General features: G+C 36.7%; 1 protein-coding gene across 10 annotated transcripts in view; it reads right to left on the reverse strand.

The window, feature by feature from the left end:
• Nucleotides 1–19,173, reverse strand: part of LOC129740678 (serine/arginine repetitive matrix protein 1) — a 182,506-nt gene that overhangs the window by 51,027 nt on the left and 112,306 nt on the right. For all 10 annotated transcript variants that reach the window (XM_055732431.1, XM_055732433.1, XM_055732430.1 and 7 more), the window contains 4 exons: nucleotides 11,298–11,547; nucleotides 2,922–2,985; nucleotides 2,572–2,746; nucleotides 2,392–2,507 (listed from right to left, as the gene is read on the reverse strand). In XM_055732431.1, coding sequence (XP_055588406.1) covers nucleotides 2,392–2,507; nucleotides 2,572–2,746; nucleotides 2,922–2,985; nucleotides 11,298–11,547 — 605 coding nt within the window. The remainder of the gene's footprint in view (nucleotides 1–2,391; nucleotides 2,508–2,571; nucleotides 2,747–2,921; nucleotides 2,986–11,297; nucleotides 11,548–19,173) is intronic.

Genomic DNA, 19,173 nt, shown 5'->3' on the forward strand with positions numbered 1-19,173 from the left:
TGCTGGTGTTCGTTGATTTCGAAAAAGCATTCGACCGACTTAACCATGAAAACATCTGGGCGGCTCTAAGGCGACGAGGGGTCCCAGAGAAACTAGTCCATCTCATCGAAGCACAGTACGAGGCATTTTCGTGCAAGGTCTTGCACGACGGTGTCTTGTCCGAACCAATCCCGGTAACTGCTGGAGTGAGACAAGGATGTATTCTATCACCGCTACTTTTTCTAATCGTAATGGATGAGATTCTGATTGGATCGATTGACTGTGCACCAAACCGAGGATTAAAATAGAATCATTTAGCAATGAAGCAACTGGACGACCTTGACCTGGCTGATGATATTGTTTTGCTCGCCCAAACACAACCGGATATGCAGAGCAAACTCGACGACCTCTCTGAAAGCTCCAAGGCAGCAGGTCTCAAAGTCAATGTCGGAAAGACCATGTCGACTGAGATCAACACAGAAAATCCCTTCAGTTTCATGGTAGCTGGGCAACAGGTTGAGAAAGTGGAGTGCTTCCAGTATCTTGGTAGCCAGATAACGCCTGATGGTGGTACAAACAAAGACATCGAAACCCGGATCAGAAAGGCCCGAACGAAAATCCGAATCTTCAACTAAAACGTCAAATCCGTATCGTTGTACGGGTGCGAAACTTGGTGCACATATGCGGTAACGACCCGAAAACTGCAAGTATTTGTAAACCGCTGCCTGTGGAATATCATCCGCGCTTGGTGATCCAGCAACTGGATCTCAAATGAGGAACTACATGGCCGGTGTCAACAAAGGACGCTAGAAATCGAGATTCGGGAACGTAAGTGGAGATGGATTGGGCACACGCTGCGAAGAGATAAGAACGATATTTGCAGAGAAGCGCATGAATGGACCTCGAAGAAGACGCAGGCCCAGAAACTCGTGGCGGCGAAGCCTAGCCGAAAACCGAAAACCGAACTGTCGACTAGAATCTTGACTGAGGCCGAGTGAAGACGCTGGCTCCGGATCGTCAACAGTGGAGGTCTTTTACCATGGCCCTATGCACCGGAGGATTGGCGCGAGAACATCAAGTAAGTAAGTGTTTGCAACTTGCGTTAGCGAACAAGCGAGATGTTCCTGTTGCCATCAAACCTTCGAGAACGACCAATTTGGTTACATTCAACGGACACAGAATGCCGCTGTGCCATGTAAAAGGTAGGTCCATTCCAACTATTTTGAAGATCGTCAAAGAAAATGTCACTCCAGTTCATGGAAGGAAGTCCTGTACCGAGCTTTAAATGATTACCGGAATTCATGCAATAGCAGTTAGTGAGAGCCATCTTGATGAGGGATTGGGATGTTTGCGATTTTTTTCTAGGATTAGCTGCGAAATTATGTGTATGACATAGTTCAGGAAAATCCTAAGTTGGAGGTTCGTCCATCGAGAAACGTACCTCACAGCTTTAGAGAGGATGTCAAGAAAGAGCCTTCTAGTATGGAAACATCGGCAGTGATTAAGCGGGTTTACGAGCCGACACCCATCGTCAACGCTATGGTGATAGTTAAAAAACCGAGAAACTTTGAATTTGTATCAATCCGTCACAGGCTAACCAGATTATCCTCAGAAGAAATCATCCCTTGACCCCCATCCCTTGATCAAAGAAATTGCTGCTCGTCTAAAAAGTCCACACTGTTCACTATTTTAGACTGTAAGCGTGAATTCTGGCCAATACGAGCCACAATGTCAAACAAAGAGATTCCCAACCTGCCGTTTGAGAGAGTAGCAACAGACTTCTCTCACTTCAGAGGAAGAGAGTTCGTATTGTTGATAGCTACTCTAGCTACTTTGACTTCAAGGATCCAACAATTGAAAGAGTGGTTCGCAGTACACGGTATCTCCAGAATATTGGAGTCAGACAACGATCCTTGGTATCCGTCTCAAGATTTCAAAGAGTTCTCGAAGGAATGGTGTTTCGACCACAGTACCTCCAGCCCTAACTTCCCGAGAGCCAATGAACTAGCCGAAAGGTTTTTTCAAACAGCAAAGGCCGTACCTAAAAAATGTGCAGAGGACAAAACCGATGAGCAGCTCCCACTGCTGCATTCTAAAAACACGGCAAGGTCAACCGATTTACCATCGTCTGGTGAAAGTCTCATAAGCCTTCTAGGTTCGAGCCTGGCGTGTACCAAAATAAGTTTGCAACAAGGGACCAGTTGTACTAGCGATTGCTATTGCTGATGATAAGAGCTTGTCTCTTGATAATATTATGGCTGTAAAAGCCAGAGTCACATTTAAGATGCAACAGTACCCAAAAGGAACAGGGTGGCTCATCGTGTGTTTGAATACAAATGGTAAATAAAAAGGTAACACCAGCCCGGTGCTTCCAGAACAGATTCAACAAAATGCATTTTCCTATGTACTCACCGGATACTGGATGCCAGCGACAACGCACTCAGGGAACTTCTGCGGGACACCTGTTCCCACAGCTCCTGCTGCTTGTTAAGCATATCCTGATTCATTTCCACGCCCCATCCTCGGTTCTAGAAGAAAAAAAAATTCACGATCACATACATAGTTTCCTAACCAGCATCCTGGATCCCTTACCCGGTACTCTCCAGCTTTTTTCCGCAACTCCAGCACTTCCTTGTACCAGGCCGAGTCGGACGGACCGGTTCCCCGATTTTGGCCCCCGGCGCCCGCTTCCGGTGCAAAGCCGAAGCTTTCCTTCTCGGTTTTGTAGGCCCGCAGTTTGTGCTCCATGGCCGGGCCCAGATCGCGTCTTGGCGCCCGGGAAAGGTTTGGAATAGGAGAGATAAGAGATTAACAGCAATTAGCAAAGTAAACACAAACATGGCTGCCATGGGGAAGATCAAGGATGGTCTCTAGGGGAGATGTGTTTTCGTTTGTTTTAGAGGAACACGGAAAAATATACATTCAGCAGGAAGTATAATTACTTTTCGTGGTGCGGTTTGTCGTCTCCGGCATCGTTTACCAGCGGTTCCAGCTCGTGGGCATTGGCTGATTAATGGAACGTCAGGGTAAGAAAGAGAGAAAAGAAAAGAAACAACTTGGAATAGGTGAACCCTCCTACTCGGGCAAGAACTAGGCCAGGAAAATAAATCATAAGTTGAAATCAACTCCAATCGGTAATGAACTCAATTAAATTTGAGGTTCTACATAACATAGCTGAAAAAAAAATATTTTAAGAAGAAGGTAAACGCAAGAGAAACTAAAAAACCAAGGAAAAATTGGAACATAATTTAAAACGATAAACCGGAACTAAAAATTCGTTAAATCATAGCGCAACATGTTACGTGATGCAGTTAGACATGTATACAGATACAGATACAAAACGGCAAAACAGAGGGTGGCAGTATTACAGAGTACATTACGGACTTAAATGTATAAATATATAAGTATATTCGGCATTTATTCAGAGTATATAGCAGTATTGTTACAGAGTATAGAATGAGAGAAAAAAATGTACCTCGCAGAGCGGAGAAAGGGGGCTGAGATTGGTCGCTTGCATGTTTCTAGCATGGATTTTTTTTTAGATCTGTTTGGTTTTAGTTTTTCTGTTTTGCGTTACTCTCTGTTTGTTTGATGGCTAGACTTTTTTTTTCTGTTTCAAAGGGGTATGGTTTCCGCTACATGTGTGGTTAAGAGTTATTAGTGGCTCAAGGATATTCTTGCAGTGGTGGTTTTGTTTCGAAAAGCTACTTCAGTTTCAGTAAAGGTTTTTTTAAAACTAATTTGAGGAGGACTGGAAGGTTCACTACTAATACTCACTTAAGCAAAGAGTGGGTTTATCCTACAAATACAAGATTTCATTAATTTGGTTCAGCAGACAGCTGTCAACTGTATCAAAATTCAAGCGAATTGGGTAATTCGATTTAGAGTAAAAAATTAATCAATGCTTTCCTATCTTGTGGTTTTTGTGTAAAACTTGAGTAGGAATATTAGTTGGTCTAGGAAAAAATAGTCAAAGTACCCCCCTAAAACATTTTGAACAGGGATCCTTAAATTGGAATATCTTACGATATTTTCAACTGATTTATGTGATATTGTTTGTATGTCGATGCAATACAGAAATGTCAAGAGTTGTAGAATTAAAACTGAATATTTCTCAGAGGTATCTTTTAAAGCAAAAGATGAAGTTGTTTGTAAGCTATCATGTGTTAAAATTTGCAACCCAAATATTCGATATTAATGGAGATAAATCAAAAACAAACATTTTCCGTTTGAGTTTTAACCCTTAGTCATCCCGCACGAAAGTAATTGATGTTGTGTAGAATAACGATTACAAAATTTCCAAACAATTCTTATATAAAACCCGATTTTCGCGTATCTAGTAGGTACCAAATGTCCAAAATAGAGTTGATGTTTCTTAAAAAGAAAATGTGACCGTACTCTAAGACCCGTTGAGCAAGTTCTGTGCCACTAACTTTTTTTTGTTTTAAATATCTTCATTATGCTTTTCTAATCTTTTGATGTAAAAATCAATAAAGTTGAAGGCACAGGACTTGCTATACATAGTTAGGAGTACTTTCATGTTTTTTATTTTAAAAACACCAAAGTTTGAGAAAAAATGTCAAAGTAAAACACGGGAATCTGTGCAGATATATTTCACATTAAAATTACAGGAGACAATGACGTTATCAACGAACAGAAAGATTCAATGAATTTTTGTTGAAAGCAAATGGGCAATTTGCGTATCGGCGATCGCTAGTGGAACTATCAATCGCTAGGATAGAATGGAGCTATATAAGGACGTAGGGATTGAAATAAATGATATCCTTTTAGAGTTGTTTTGACATTTCTCAAGCATTGGACGAGAACGGGAAAACTTGGTCGTTTTTTGAGCTGAATGTTTCCAAAAAAAGGTGTTAGTGAAACGCCCTGAATTTTTACACAAATACTATTAGCGGCAAATAGGAACCTACCTTTTAACTTACACGCTCCTTTTTTCAAACTCAAAATTCAGTATAACCATGGTGACCACTGTTGGAACTCAGTTCAATTGGACTAATTTGCCGTTAATATAAAGTACCAAAACATACAGTCTAAAACTAAAAAATCAACATTAAAATAAATAATAGTTATATTCGGCAATACTGTAGCTAAAAAAACTAAAATAAATGCTAATGGCAACGTTTGTTATTTTGGCAACACTAGACTAAACAAACAAAACAAAGTCAGTCATTGATCTATTTTTGTGTGTGACAGACGTGTCTGAGTAAATATCTGAATTAAGATTCATAAAAATCGTAAAATCACGACAAATGCGTGGTTGGTAGAATAAGGACAGAAAGCGCAGATTGCCAAGGCTGCTGCTACGAAAAAAATATTTCTGAATCGGCCTCCGCTAGAAAGACGGGTTGGCACAAGGAGTACAGATTTTAAGGCTGCTGCTACGAACAAAATTGTATCCTATTCAGTCACTGGAAAAAGACGGAATACTGATGTTTTTTTTTGGTTTATCTTTCCGGTGGAAAAAGACGGAATGGCTTTGGGAGCGCAGATTTTCAAGCAGATTTTCTGCTGATTGTTTACTTTGATTTGGCCTTCTGGTGGAAAAAGACAGAGTTGGCTTAGTAAGTGCAGATTTTTTAGACTGCTTTTGCTGATTGTTTGCTTTGATTTGGTTTTCCGTTGGAAAAAGTCGGAATTGGCTTTGGAAGCGCAGATTTTTAAGACTGTTGCTGCTGATTATTTGTTATGATTCTGCTTTCTGGTGGAAAGACGGAATGTCTTTGGAAGCGCAGATTTTCAGGCAACTTCTACTGATTGTTTACTTTGATTTGGCCTTCTGGTGTGCAGATTTTTGAGACTGCTTTTGCTGATTGTTTTCTTTGATTTGGCCTTCCGGTGGAAAAAGTTGCAATTGTCTTTGGAAACGCAGATTTTAAAGGCTGCTGCTGCTGATTGTCTGCTTCGATTTGGCCTTCCGATGGAAAAAAAACGGAATTGGTTAAGGAAGTACAGATTTTTAAGGCTGCTGATTGTTATGATTTTGATTTCCGGTGGAAAAAGACGGAATGGCTTTGGAAACACAGATTTTTGGTTTTGGTTTGGCTTTCCGGTGGAAAAAAAAACAAAGTTGGCTTAAGAAGCGCGGATTTTTAAGGACTGTTGTGTCTGATTGTTTGTTTTGATTTGACCATCCGGTGGAAAAAAGATGGATTGGCTTAGGAAGTGCAGATTTTTAATGCTGCTGCTGCTTTTTGTTTGTTATGTTTTTGCTCCCTGGTGGAAAAGATGGAATAGCTTTGGAAGCGCAGATTTTTAAGACTGTTGCTGCTGATTGTTTATTATGATTTTGCTTTCTGGTGGAAAAGACAGAATGTCTTTAAAAGCGCAGATTTTCAGGCAACTTCTAATGATTGTTTACTTTGATTTGGCCTTCTGGTGGAAAAAGACAGAGTTGGCTTAGAAAGAGCAGATTTTTGAGACTGCTTTTGCTGATTGTTTTCTTTGATTTGGCCTTCCGGTGGAAAAAGTTGGAATTGGCTTTGGAAGCGCAGATTTTTAAAACTGCTGCTTCTGAGTTTTTTTTTATTTGGATTTTTAAGGGATTTTTTTGTTTGCTATGATTTTGCTTCCTGGTGGAAAAGATGGAATGGCTTTGGAAGCGCAGATTTTTAAGACTGTTGCTGCTGTTTATTTGTTTTGGTTTCACTTTTCGGTGGAAAACGATGCAATGGATTTGAAAGCGCAGATTTTCAGGCAACTTCTACTGATTATTTACTTTGATTTGGCCTTTTGTTGGAAAAGATGGAATTGGCTAAGAAAGTGCAGATTTTTCAGCGTGCTTTGCTGATTGTTTGCTTTGATTTGTCCTTGCGGTGGAAAAAGTGGAAACTGGCTTTGGAAGCACAGATTTTTGGTTTTGGTTTGGCTTTCCGGTGGAAAAAGACGGAATTGGCTTAGGAAGTGCAGATTTTTAAGGCTGCTGCTGCTTATTGTTTGTTATGATTATGCTTCCTGGTGGAAAAGATGGAAAAGCTTTGGAAGCGCAGATTTTTAAGACTGTTGTTGCTGTTTATTTGTTAAATGTTAAATGTTAAATGTTAAAAACAACTGTAATGGCCTTTTTAGCATCATTCTGAACTTGGAGCAAATTTACCTAAAATGATACCTTTTTTAGACTATTTTTCTCATCTTAATCCGTACACGAGAGCAAGTGTGCGTGAGAAATGTCAACTTAAACAAAATTTTATTCTAAAAAAATTGTTGAAAAACATGGGCGAATATCCACTGAGTGTGGAACATTTAAAAATGTTGCTTTAAATTCAATTCACGCTGCTGCCAAAATTTTTAACCTTTGACATTTCACCCAATTCTTTAATTCAAAGTTTTGTTAAAACCATAGTCCGAAAGAAAATGGTTTACAAAATGAATCCTTTCTTCAAAAATAATGATTGTAAAGTAAATAATTTTTTGTAAAAGTAAATAATTTAAAAAAAAATTATCAACAGACCAAAAAAAGCTAAGCTATTCGCACTAAACAGAATCGGATGGTTGAGACTGTTTGTCAAGAATCATCATTTTGTCAACTAATGCACTCTGTTAGAAATTGTACTAAATTTGCAGGAAAATGTTTACAAAATACATCATCTCGAAGCCCAAAATCGCGAAGCGACAACTGCCTCATCAAGTAGGTTTTTACTGGTTTTTTGTTGTAGATGGTGACTTGATGGTTGATGCGATTTTCATAAGTTTCTTCTGTGAACGATAAATTGCTTTTCAAATTTAGTAAATATTATTTCTACTTTTGTTCAATTCAGTATTTTTTCGGCTATTTCAAGGGTTTAGAAAAAATCTGACTGAAACAGTTTGTTCAACTAAATTTTGTTATCTCGTTAATTCATCTGATTTAACAGTTCTAAACAGTAACATAATTCAAAGCCACATTCAATACATACTTCAAAATACTTTTTTTCAAGTCTTTAAGAAAGTTTGTCATTGAACACATTTGCAAATTTCATCAAACTAAGCATAACTTATACATACATATGTATATAAAATATTAGTTTTGTTGATTTTGTTTGGTTTTGGTACGAGTTTTTATATTAAACAATTACAATTCATTTCCAAAAACTGTGTTTCTTGTCGAATAGTAAAAAAAAATGCTGCAGCGAATTTCAATTTGCATTATCTAAGAGTTCGTACCTAAACACTTCAATAAAAGTCAAATTGTGCTAATTTCAATAAAAAGATTGAAAAAGATCCTCTTGACTAAATCGAAACTGTTGAAAATTGGTTTGAGAGGATTTTTTGAAGTATCTTGCGAGGCCCAGACATTTCACTGAAGGCTGTGATGCTGAAAGTTGTCAGGCCGAATAGATTATCTGGCCTCATAAATACTTGACCGAAGGGAGGATAGGCCGAATAGATGCATGGTCGAATTGTCGTCAGGCCAAAACATCCCAAAAGATCGTTTAGGTACAAAACTCATCCATGATTTATTGGCAAATTTTTTAGTAACGTTTACATGAGTAAATTTGAACTTTTAGGTTTGCATGAGAAAATTGAATATTTTGTAATGAAAAATCAACATCAATTTTTTTTCTTCTGTGGATCCGAGTCTGCTAATTGTTGTTGTGCCAATTTTTAAATTCTCTAAAGGAAATTTTCCGCTGAACAACTTTGTCGAAAACCGTAACTTCGTATCTAATTAGGCAAAAAAGATATAAGCTGTTTAGCAAAAGTGTGTCTTTTGGCATTGAAAAACAATACATGCAATTGACATCACTGCTTGGAGCCTAGCGAGGTATTGTTTGACAACTTTTCATTCAATACTTTGCGAAGCACCAGCAGGTGATTTCAATTGAATTTATTGTTTTTGAATGCCGAAAGGCTTACCCCTGCAAAATAGCTAATAACTTTTGTGCCTAATAAGACACGAAGTAATGGTCTTTGACAACGTTGTTCAGTTGAATATTTACTTCAGAGAATTTGGCACAATTGGCACAGAAACCATAGGTAGTCTCGATTCCACAGAAGACACAAAAATGATGTTGATTTTTCAGTACAAAATATTCATTTTTTGCATAAAATCCTAAAAGTTCAAATTTATTCATGTAAGAGTTACTTAAAAATTTTGCAATAATCATGGATGAGTTTTGAACCAACTACAAACTGATGACTGACTTTACGCAGTCAACTATGAGTATAATAGAATCAATTCTAAGGATTCAATTGTTAATGTGATAGATTCAACTACATATGATAGATTCAATTATAGTGGTAGATTTGATTCAACTATTAATATGATAAATTCAACTACAAATGTAAGATTGATTCTAGGTATTCGACTATAAATATAGTAAATTAAACTATATTTTTATGATTGATTGTGTGCTACTTGATTACTATAGTGTTCATTCGTGTTCATCAGCAAAAAAAAATCGTAAGTGTGAGACCAGTACGTGTTCCCTGCAGCGATCGTAGAACTGTTTTTAGGGCACAGCCGATAGTTCCTGACATCGGTGGCAAAGCGCAAGCGCTTTCCGGTGATGGAGAAACATTTTCCTCTACCAGTTCCTGGCAGTGGTCGTGTAGAAGGCCAACTGTTCCTGGAATTGGGAAAGGTACGCCTACTCTGGCTGCCCTCGAAATCTACGTGGGTGTCGATGTTCCTTTACGTGATCCTGGCAGGATCCCAAAGGAAACCAGCATTGGTAAGTCAGCGTATGATAGATTGATGTCATGATATTGAGTGAATTTCCCCCCTACAAGGTCAATCTTCGCCAGGTGCAGAAGCACGGAATTCTGAGGACGTCTTTCAAGACCGGTTCGCTGGGCAACCCTGCATCAGGATGCAAAAAAGAACATTAGCGGAGGAACCAGAACGTAGATATCGTGATTTCCGGTCATTTTTCTAGCATCTTGGCGGCTCAAACGAACTAGATGCAAAATGCTGAAATAATAAATAAAAACTAAATAAAACATAGAAAGCCATACAATTATTCCAAAACAAAAACATTTGAAGATATGATAACTTCCAATATAAACAGAAATTAAGTTCACAATATTTCTTGTTGACCTCATTGAATCAATCATAGAAATATAACTGAAACTATCATATTTATAATTATATCAATCAAAGAATTATTGTTGAATCTATAATATTTATAATTAAATCAATCATATTATTATAGTTGTATCTACCATATTTATAATCGAATCAATCATATTATTATAGTTGAATCTACTATAATTATTGTTGAATGTATGACATCAATCGTACATTATAGTTGAATCTACTATATTTATAGTTAAATGCACAAAATCAATCATAAAACTATTGTTGAATGTATTATTTATATTGTTGAAATTTTGATAATTAAAGTTGGTCGAGAAGCAATTAGATATATGATTGAATATAAGTGGATTATTGTTGGAAATACCATACTTTTTTCTCCATGATTGCACCATTGCTCTTTCCTCTATTCTTTGATTTTGTTAGACGGCATTCGTCGTTTATTCTTTTTTTATATGACTTTTTTGCTGGAATAAAATTGGTGTCAAATTCCTAAACAACCTGGAACCTCGTTGAGAACTCTCTATATTTGACCAATTGAGCTAAAAATCGCCAAGTTTCCTCTCCAGCCAAGGAAAATTGAAACCCCAAGGTCTTGATTTCGAAACCCACCGGTTTTTTTGGACCACCCTTCTAAATGTATGTTTTAACTCCTGTGCCTAACCTAACGCTCTCTATTTAGCAACCGATTCCAGATTGTGCTGCAGCTCGGAAGCTGCTGAACCACCGCATCCGAATGTCCAGAGAAGGATGATGAAAAGCGATGATGAGATAAAATCAGGAAATTGAACACCGACAGAATTTGCGGAACCAAGTCAAGGAAAAGGCATATATGTAACTAAATACCGGAAAGAAAAATACTGGCAATTGCTTGTGTTTCGGCCACGCACTATACTAAGAAATTGGAGGTTGAGGAGGTTTATTTTTTTGTATATTTCCATGGGTTTTAGCTGAATCGAAGGGGATGCAATTTAAAGGCGAATACTTCGAATCAAGCGCTCTAAACGCATCACGGAATCAGCGCCAAAGACGGAACGAACTAAAACACTCGATATTTGAAATCGAGAGGGTTGTAGCAAGTCCTTTGGGCCGTTTTTGCGTTCTTTAGGGGTTCTGATTGAGGAGCTGATTCCGACTATCGGTTACATTCTAGGAAGAAACGTCGTTCAATGTACCGAGAATATTGTTCAAAGGGAAGGGGTGGTGATATGGGGAGTAGGAAAAAGGCTTTTTAGAGGGTGGGGGAGGGGTCGTGTTGAAGAATCTGTCTCGATCTCTAGCGCACCTTCTCGCTCGTTCGTGGTTCGTTTTTTATGCACTGTGGGCACCGTCTGGCTCTGGGCATGGGCGTGGGCGTGGGCGGCTTGGGCCGCTTTGATCGCACCCATCGAGAGGGACTTTCGTGGCGGCTCGATCGCCGACTCCTTGCCTGCCCCCTTGATCGCTCTGCGCACGTTCGGCCACACGAACTGCAGTCGATACTCTGTGCTCAATTTGCTAATAGTTTGTTTGAATAGGCCACTAGACTCACCCGCCTGGAAAGAGAGATAGAGAGAGGGAGCGAGAAAGCGGTGGAATCCCACCGAAGAAATAGGGACGGAAAGAAAAAAAGAGAAGGAAAAAGAGAAAAAAAGAGAAGAAAATTTATTAGTAAACGTTGTGACGATGATCAGACATCGTTAACAGTTATTGCTGGAACAAATTATATTGTGTATTTTCAATGTAATGGGAGTAATAGAACTGTTGTATAGAACAAAGAAATGAAATAAATATTGGTCATTCAAAGAAAATATTAAATAACAAATATGTATCTATCTGGAGAAATTGTATTGCACAAGTATAAAAAAAACTCTTTTAAAAATATCTGAAATATTTCTTGTAGTCATGCTTTTATACCAAAACAAGTGATAGAGACGTGAAAAGAAATTTTTCTATACATCTGGAATCAACTCCCTACCCGATCAGAAGACCATATCAAAATAACTTATCAAACCCACCTCAATGAGATATTATTTTCTTATTCAGAATGTCGATTTTAGATAAAGCATTGATATCAAAATCGTCGTTTAAGTTGTTTCTAAAAAAAGTTATATCTCATTTGATAAAAAAACAGTTACTTTTTCTGCACTAGTTTTCTTGCTTGGGAAGCTCTTTCTGGAATTCTGAAGCTCTGAAGCTCTCATTCCAATGCATCATGTAAGGTTCAGTGGTAGCGTGCGCGCCTTTCAACCGGTAGGTCGAGGCTCGATTCTCCTGACTTTTACCCCCAGCCTTTTCAACAGTTTTGCAAGTTTGAAACAATACATGAAACTTTGAGGGCAAGGCAGGGGAAAACCCAGACAACCATTTGGTGGGTATTTCGAATTTGCAACACAAATATACGTGCAAATATACGTGTAAACATATCGTATATAATGCAGCCAAACCAGTATATACGTATCATTTTGGAGGCCATATAGGTACATTAGCACACATATTCTTGATTTGGATTGTATTATCGTAATAAAATCATGCAATGTATTTAAATACGATGAAGAACATGCATGAGCCGCACATTGTAGGTGCAGATATACGAAAATTAGTTTAAATAACATTCTATACGATATAATCTGTAAAATAAAATACGACTTCTGGTTGTCTGGGAATACAACCTTGCATACAAGTTCTTGAGTCCAAAGATAGCTTTGCATAAAAACTTGTATCTTTGTCAACATCTAATCAAATTGAGTTATAATTGGGATATAATGCTATCAAAGGGTGATATAATTTAGTTAATTTTGCATGGACTTTTTGTTATAATTTGAGATATTTTAACATCCTACGAGTGCTAAATTTTATCTCATTTTGATACGAAAATATTGAATATAAAAATATCTCATCTTGATATAATTTTGTTTTTCTCTTCTGATCGGGTACACTAAGACAAAAAAGTTTAAAAGAATTTATACATACGAATAGATTTTGGTCTTGAAAGTTTGATTATTTTCTCTTATTTTGATTATGATTTAAGTTTTGTGCTAAAATCCGAACTATTTTCATTGTCATTGTCATTTTCATTATCAGATATTTTCATAAACCTAAAGTAGGTGTCAAATTATAAAAAAAAAACTTTAAATTTTCGAAGTAAATCACTAAAACTGGAATTCTCTGAGGATTTGATACCTCAATGATAAATGATACTTAAATGAGAATAATTGAATGTTTTTTCTCAAAGAAAATTGTTACAAACTAGCTATCGCGACACCCACAAATCAGACTCTACTCCATTAATGAACTTCCTTTGAGGTGGAATGATCGGTATAAGATTAAATGCCGGACCGGCATTAACATGCTTTCTAATAACTGGCACTGTTCTCTCAGCGCATCCGCATTCCATATGTCTGAAAGAAACCAAATAAAACATATCCCATATCCCATCACAAGACCAAGCAGGATGGAAACGAGAATATTGTCGAATGATAAAGCGAGCGCTGAAGGAGAGATAAGGGCAGAACGAGCAACCGGTGCAAACTAGACACCCCTCTTATCTAAGAAAATACGTATTTTTCCCAATAAGTTTTCGCGAGGAACAGTTTTGTACTTCCTATGATATTATTTTTTCAGCAAAAAAGAAATCTCCGTATCGTCATTAGAACTTTTTTTAAAAATAAAACCAACTAGGTTCTCAAATGACGAAATTATTATAATTTTTGAGCACCGGAAAATGAGCTCTTATGATCGTTAAATTATCTTGATCTATAATGTACTCAGTGCAATATGATGTACCCATTGTTCCTCAATTTTCACTATAATTAATTTTGAATGGCGTTTTTACTTTACCTTGTTGGCTCGGGGCGAACAGAGCACCATTGATCAGGGCACGATGAGCATTTTCTGCCGTAGAATCTAGCAGTGAGTTCAACTCGATAAAGTCAGCTGAATGATTGAGCAACAGCTTGACTAGTTTATATCTGACTATTCAGTCTATTGGTATGGTGTTGGAGAGGAAATCCGAAAACTCGAGTTGCAAAAATCCAATGCCTATTAGGCAAATCTCTGTGCCAAAAATACGCTAAAAAGTGTACTGTACCAAAGATGATATGATTGGAAAAGCACTGCTGGCATACAGACTCGAGCTTCCAAGCGAATTTGCTGAAAACCTGGTGAATTTTGCTTATTTGATTTGAACATTAGGCTGAGTCAATTTGGTGTCATTTTTGAATTTCTCAAACCCTGAGGTCTAAAAAGCGTCGTTTTGGTTCCAAACTCACGCATGATTTTTTTTGCAAAGTATTTAAGTAACGTTTACATGAGTATATTTGAACTTTTAGGTCATACTACTGTTAAACAGGTAATATCTTTTGGCCTAATTAGATACGAAGTTACGGTCTTCGACAAAGTCGTTCACCGGAAAATTTGCTTTAGAGAATTTAAAAATTGTCTCAAAAACCATAAGCAAACTCGGATCCACAGAAGAAACAAAAAAATATGTTGATTTTTCAGTACAAAATGTTCCATTTTCTCATATGAACCTAAAGATTGAATTTAGTAATGTAATGTTTCTCTGAAATTTTGCAAAAAATCATGGATGAGTTTTGCACCAGATTTTAAGGGGCCTTAGGGTTTGAGAAATTCAAAAATGACCCTAAATTGACTCAGTCTACTTTAACATTGAAAAAGATTTTTTAGAAATGCAGGATTTAATCAAACTTTCAAAAGTAAAAGTAAAAGATTAAAATAGGGCAGTTTAGATCTGATTCTTGCAAAAATATTTCTTCTACAACAAGATTATAGAAAATATTTTTCTTTAAAAATCAATTTCATAATCAAAATCTTCTGGATGATTTAAAAAAAAATAAAAACCAGGTTTTTCCATTGGAAAAAAACCGGCAAAATAAACTCATATTCTACTTGATTTTTGTGATTTTTAACTAAATTGTAAATACAAATTGACTTTTTATTATATCCGATTTAAACCGACTTTAAAAAACCATTTTAACGATCTTTCACTTATATGGTAGGAATTGCGATTCGCAACAACATAATTAACGACTTAATCTTTCATTTCTAACGCGATTTCATGTTTGCTGGGAATTTACATTTTTTATTATCATTTTTAATCTGACTTGCGGATCTGGATTAAAATGGGATTAAAATGAAAAAAAAAATTAAGCTAAGTAGTGTTTGAATTCGCATTTGCATTCGCAGGAACAGTCGCCTAAAGCTTCGGTTGACGCTACGCAACAAGTCTCCGTTTTATGAAGTTACGGTCTTTCGGATTTACGATATCTTCTCTTTCGAGATTGTTGTACAATTCCTGACTCAGTGACTTAGTGATGGAATTCTGCTTTTAATTTTATTTATAATTTTTTTATTGGGATTTTGAAGAATTGAGTTCGAGAACTTATAATGAATATTAAACATAAATTCGGATTTGAACGATTTCAAAATAGATTTTCATATCTTTTTTCTAACGATGATTTGAACCGAGCATCAATTATTCTGAACTGGATACAGAATACGAATTATGAAAACAGAAATTCAATTTAGATTTTAGTAATATGGAACGAGGTTAATATTATTTAAAAATTAATGTTCAGAAATCAACGGCCTACGTCAAAATTGATACTCTTGAAGAATCTTATTCAACGATCAAAGTATGAATAATAGTTTAAAATTTCGAGTGTACAGGAGAATATTTCGCATTATTTGTGGGGAGGGGGAAGGGGAAAGGGGGTTGTGTCTTTAATGGGGGGGGTAGGGTCTAACACTTTCAAAAAATCTATTTTTTTTTTATTTTCTTATTGTAAAACATTTCAAGAATGTTGTGTCAAATTTTCAAGTCAATTGAAGCAAAACTGTAGAAGTTATAGGCCTTTATCTCCTCCTATCTAATACTGCAAGAAAGTAAGAGCAGAAACTTCAAACGCGTTTTTCTCGAAAGCACATTTTTAAAGTCCGTGGACATCGTCATTTGAAAACTACTTATCCGAATCTTTTCAAATTTGGAACATATTTTCTACATATAAAATACCAGACCCCAACGTTTTTCTTTTTTGATTTTTTTACTTTGGGGAGATTTTAGAGGTGAAAAATGGCGGATTTTTAAGTGAAAAATCATAGTTTTTACTTCAAACAGCCACAAACATTTCATAAAAATATTTTTAAGTTAAATAAAAACGTTGGGGTCCAGAAAAACATCTATTAAAAATATTTTGCTCTGATTTTTTGATTTCAGATGATTCTGTGCTGAGATACAGTGTCCACCGCAAATCCTGTTTTCTAAAAGGCATCCTCGAAAATGCTCCGTCACCGGCTCATTTTTCAATATTTTTCTACGAAAAAATTACTAAATGTTCTTTTAACAATGCTTTGTATAATGCAGAAAATTTGAATACATTTGTTTGAACGATAGCTCTAGAAAAAAATCATGAAAATGGTGTTTTTTTATACCCGTTAGACCCTAACCCCCCCCTTAAAAATTTCAACACAATTCAGAAGCAACCGCTAAAGGTAAGAGCGAGTTCCGAATAGCACTACAAAAATTATTTCATCGGATTTTCTGAACCTTGAACTTTATATTTTTCACCCTTTTTTCTGGGGAAAAGGCTCGTGAATAACTTTTGAATGTATCGATGGAAATTGATGAAACTTTCAGTGAAGCTACTTAGTAATGCAATGTGTACGTGCACAAAATTTGGTGACAATCTGTCAATTGGTTTTTGAGATAGCGTCAAATACTGAAATTCATTGACAAAATTTTTTGGGCAGGATCTAGAAAAAACCAGAAAAGTTCCAGTGAGAGACCCAAAAACTACTGGAAATCAACTATTCGACCAAAGCTCACATGTTAAATCGTTTTAGAAGTTCTACAGAGCCCAATAGTGAGCTAACATTAGAATAAAAGTAAGGATTGCTAACTCCATGAAGTGAGAGTTTTTTTTAGTTTAATCCGAAAACATAAATGAGGAAGTGATCAAAAAAAGGTATTGATAGAAAAGCTGCCCCCTGGTAAAATAAACAAAATACGGTGGTAAAACCGTGCGCCAAATATTTGGACTGCTGGTGGGGAAATATTTAGAAAATTTCGAAGTTGACAGCAAAACGAACTCTTTAGCGATCACCTGGCAGGTTTCCAACCAGAATCTTTTCGTTAACAAGTTTCAGCTGTATTTCTCCGGGATTAAAAAGGATAGAAAATTGGAAGATATAATGTCTAGTACTTGTGGAGGCTAAAAATCTTCGGAAAAGGCAAATTACTCATTCTTTCATAACGATTGGCCGGATGAATGGCTGAAAATACAAAGAAGACTGCCTTCAAATGCAAACCATTTTCTCTGCAAAGCTCTTCAATAGGTCCCACAAAGTGAAAACTCTTTTTAAGTTGCATCTGGAATCGTGCCATTACGCAAAAACGATGGTGGAGTGATAAAATGTTAGATTTGTTTCTTTTGTGCCGAAGGAGAACAATCCGCTAAATTTGTCATAACATCGACCAAATTCAAAATTTTTAATTATTTTGAGCAGGGATGATAACTGTCCGAATGTCATTCGACATTTTTCTGAAGCCTAGAGCGACATTCATCAGTACGAAAACGACTGTCGCAGTCATGTCCTTTTTGGATTTTGTGAATGTCATCGCTAAGAAATTCCTTCGAAAAAATGTCAAATAACATTTGGGACGAATGTCACAGCTTGCATCGAGACAGTCATAGTCATGGGAAAAAATGTTACGATAAGCTGATGAATGTCGGTCGTTGCTTCGATAACATTTATAATGGCAAATGTTATGGCGACATTTAACATTTTGAATGTCACAGAATGTAATCGTAACATTCATCAGAATCAAAATGAAATGTTATTAAAATGACTGTCGCGACAGTCACAACGGTTCCTTGCTGACTTTGCCGTGTGGACTGGCCAATCTGGCCGGTTCCGGAATCCGGAAAATCAAAATGATCAGATTTTAACTTGCGACACATCATTAGAAAGCTCTTGGCCTGTACATGATGGGAATTGATAGGAAAAGTGGTTCGGGGCCATCTTTGAGGGTCAAGCTTTAAAAAACATCAAACGTAATCAAAAACTGCCTTGATTTGAAAAAAAAGTTGGTTCATATATTATTATAGATGGCGCACGTGTTGCTCAAAAATAAAATCGAAAATTTATTAGACGTTATTTAAAAAACACCTTGACAAAACATCACAAAAATTTGCGTATGTCAACATTACATTACCGGGTGTGCAAAATGGCCATTCGCAAGGAATCACCCAACATGCAACACGAGACTTATCTGCTGAAAGGTTGACTACTGAATGGCACAGCAAGAGAAGTAAACACACACAACCGCACGGCAACTATCGGGAGAGAGCAGCGACTAAGCTGTCAGTGCTGTCTCTCATACACTAGATAGACGCCTACCACACATCTTCCCCTTTCTCTCAGGAAAAGTGATAAAAAAAAAGATTAGTTTCAAACAGACAATATGTAGGTATGTAAAAATTCGGCTGAATATGTAACATATACGAGCGTTCAAGCTACCACGCAACGATAAAGTAAGAAGTCCGTGTACTCATCATACTTAACTAAATCCTAGAGTCCTGGAGTACAGAATTTAATAACATTCAATTCCAAAATTTAGACCGTCTACTTAACGGACATGACTATTCGTCATATTATTGGGAATAACAAGAATTCGGGACACAGCTTTTGTCCCACAAACTCAAGTGAATATTAATGAGTAATGAATTTCCTAATAGAGCATGTACTTTTGAAGCCATCACATATGGAATTCGATTTTCAAACCATATGAACATATTACAAATGGACAAATGACGATACAATGAAACAGGGAGCATTATCTACTAGAAAGAATACGATATAACAATAATGTTCGTAATACTAATGATGCAGAGAATTCTCGGCTATCCTCTCAGATACATACAGCACGTTTAAAAAATCATCTCCCTCCCTTATAGTTTCTCTCCGCTCACGAAATGCATGCAAGTAACATCGATTGAATCTGTTGGTTGCACCGTGAAAAATCAACTCAGAAGATTGCTTGTAGCTTAACTCAGGAATTAATGATTTCATTCAAGATGAAAACTAATACAAGTGTGTCATTATTTTTCTGTGGCGAGCTGATGCACTGTAACTGCCTGATAGCTCTTTTAAACATCAGT

The sequence above is a fragment of the Uranotaenia lowii genome, chromosome 1 (genome assembly GCF_029784155.1).
Source record: "Uranotaenia lowii strain MFRU-FL chromosome 1, ASM2978415v1, whole genome shotgun sequence".
NCBI lineage: Eukaryota > Metazoa > Arthropoda > Insecta > Diptera > Culicidae > Uranotaenia > Uranotaenia lowii.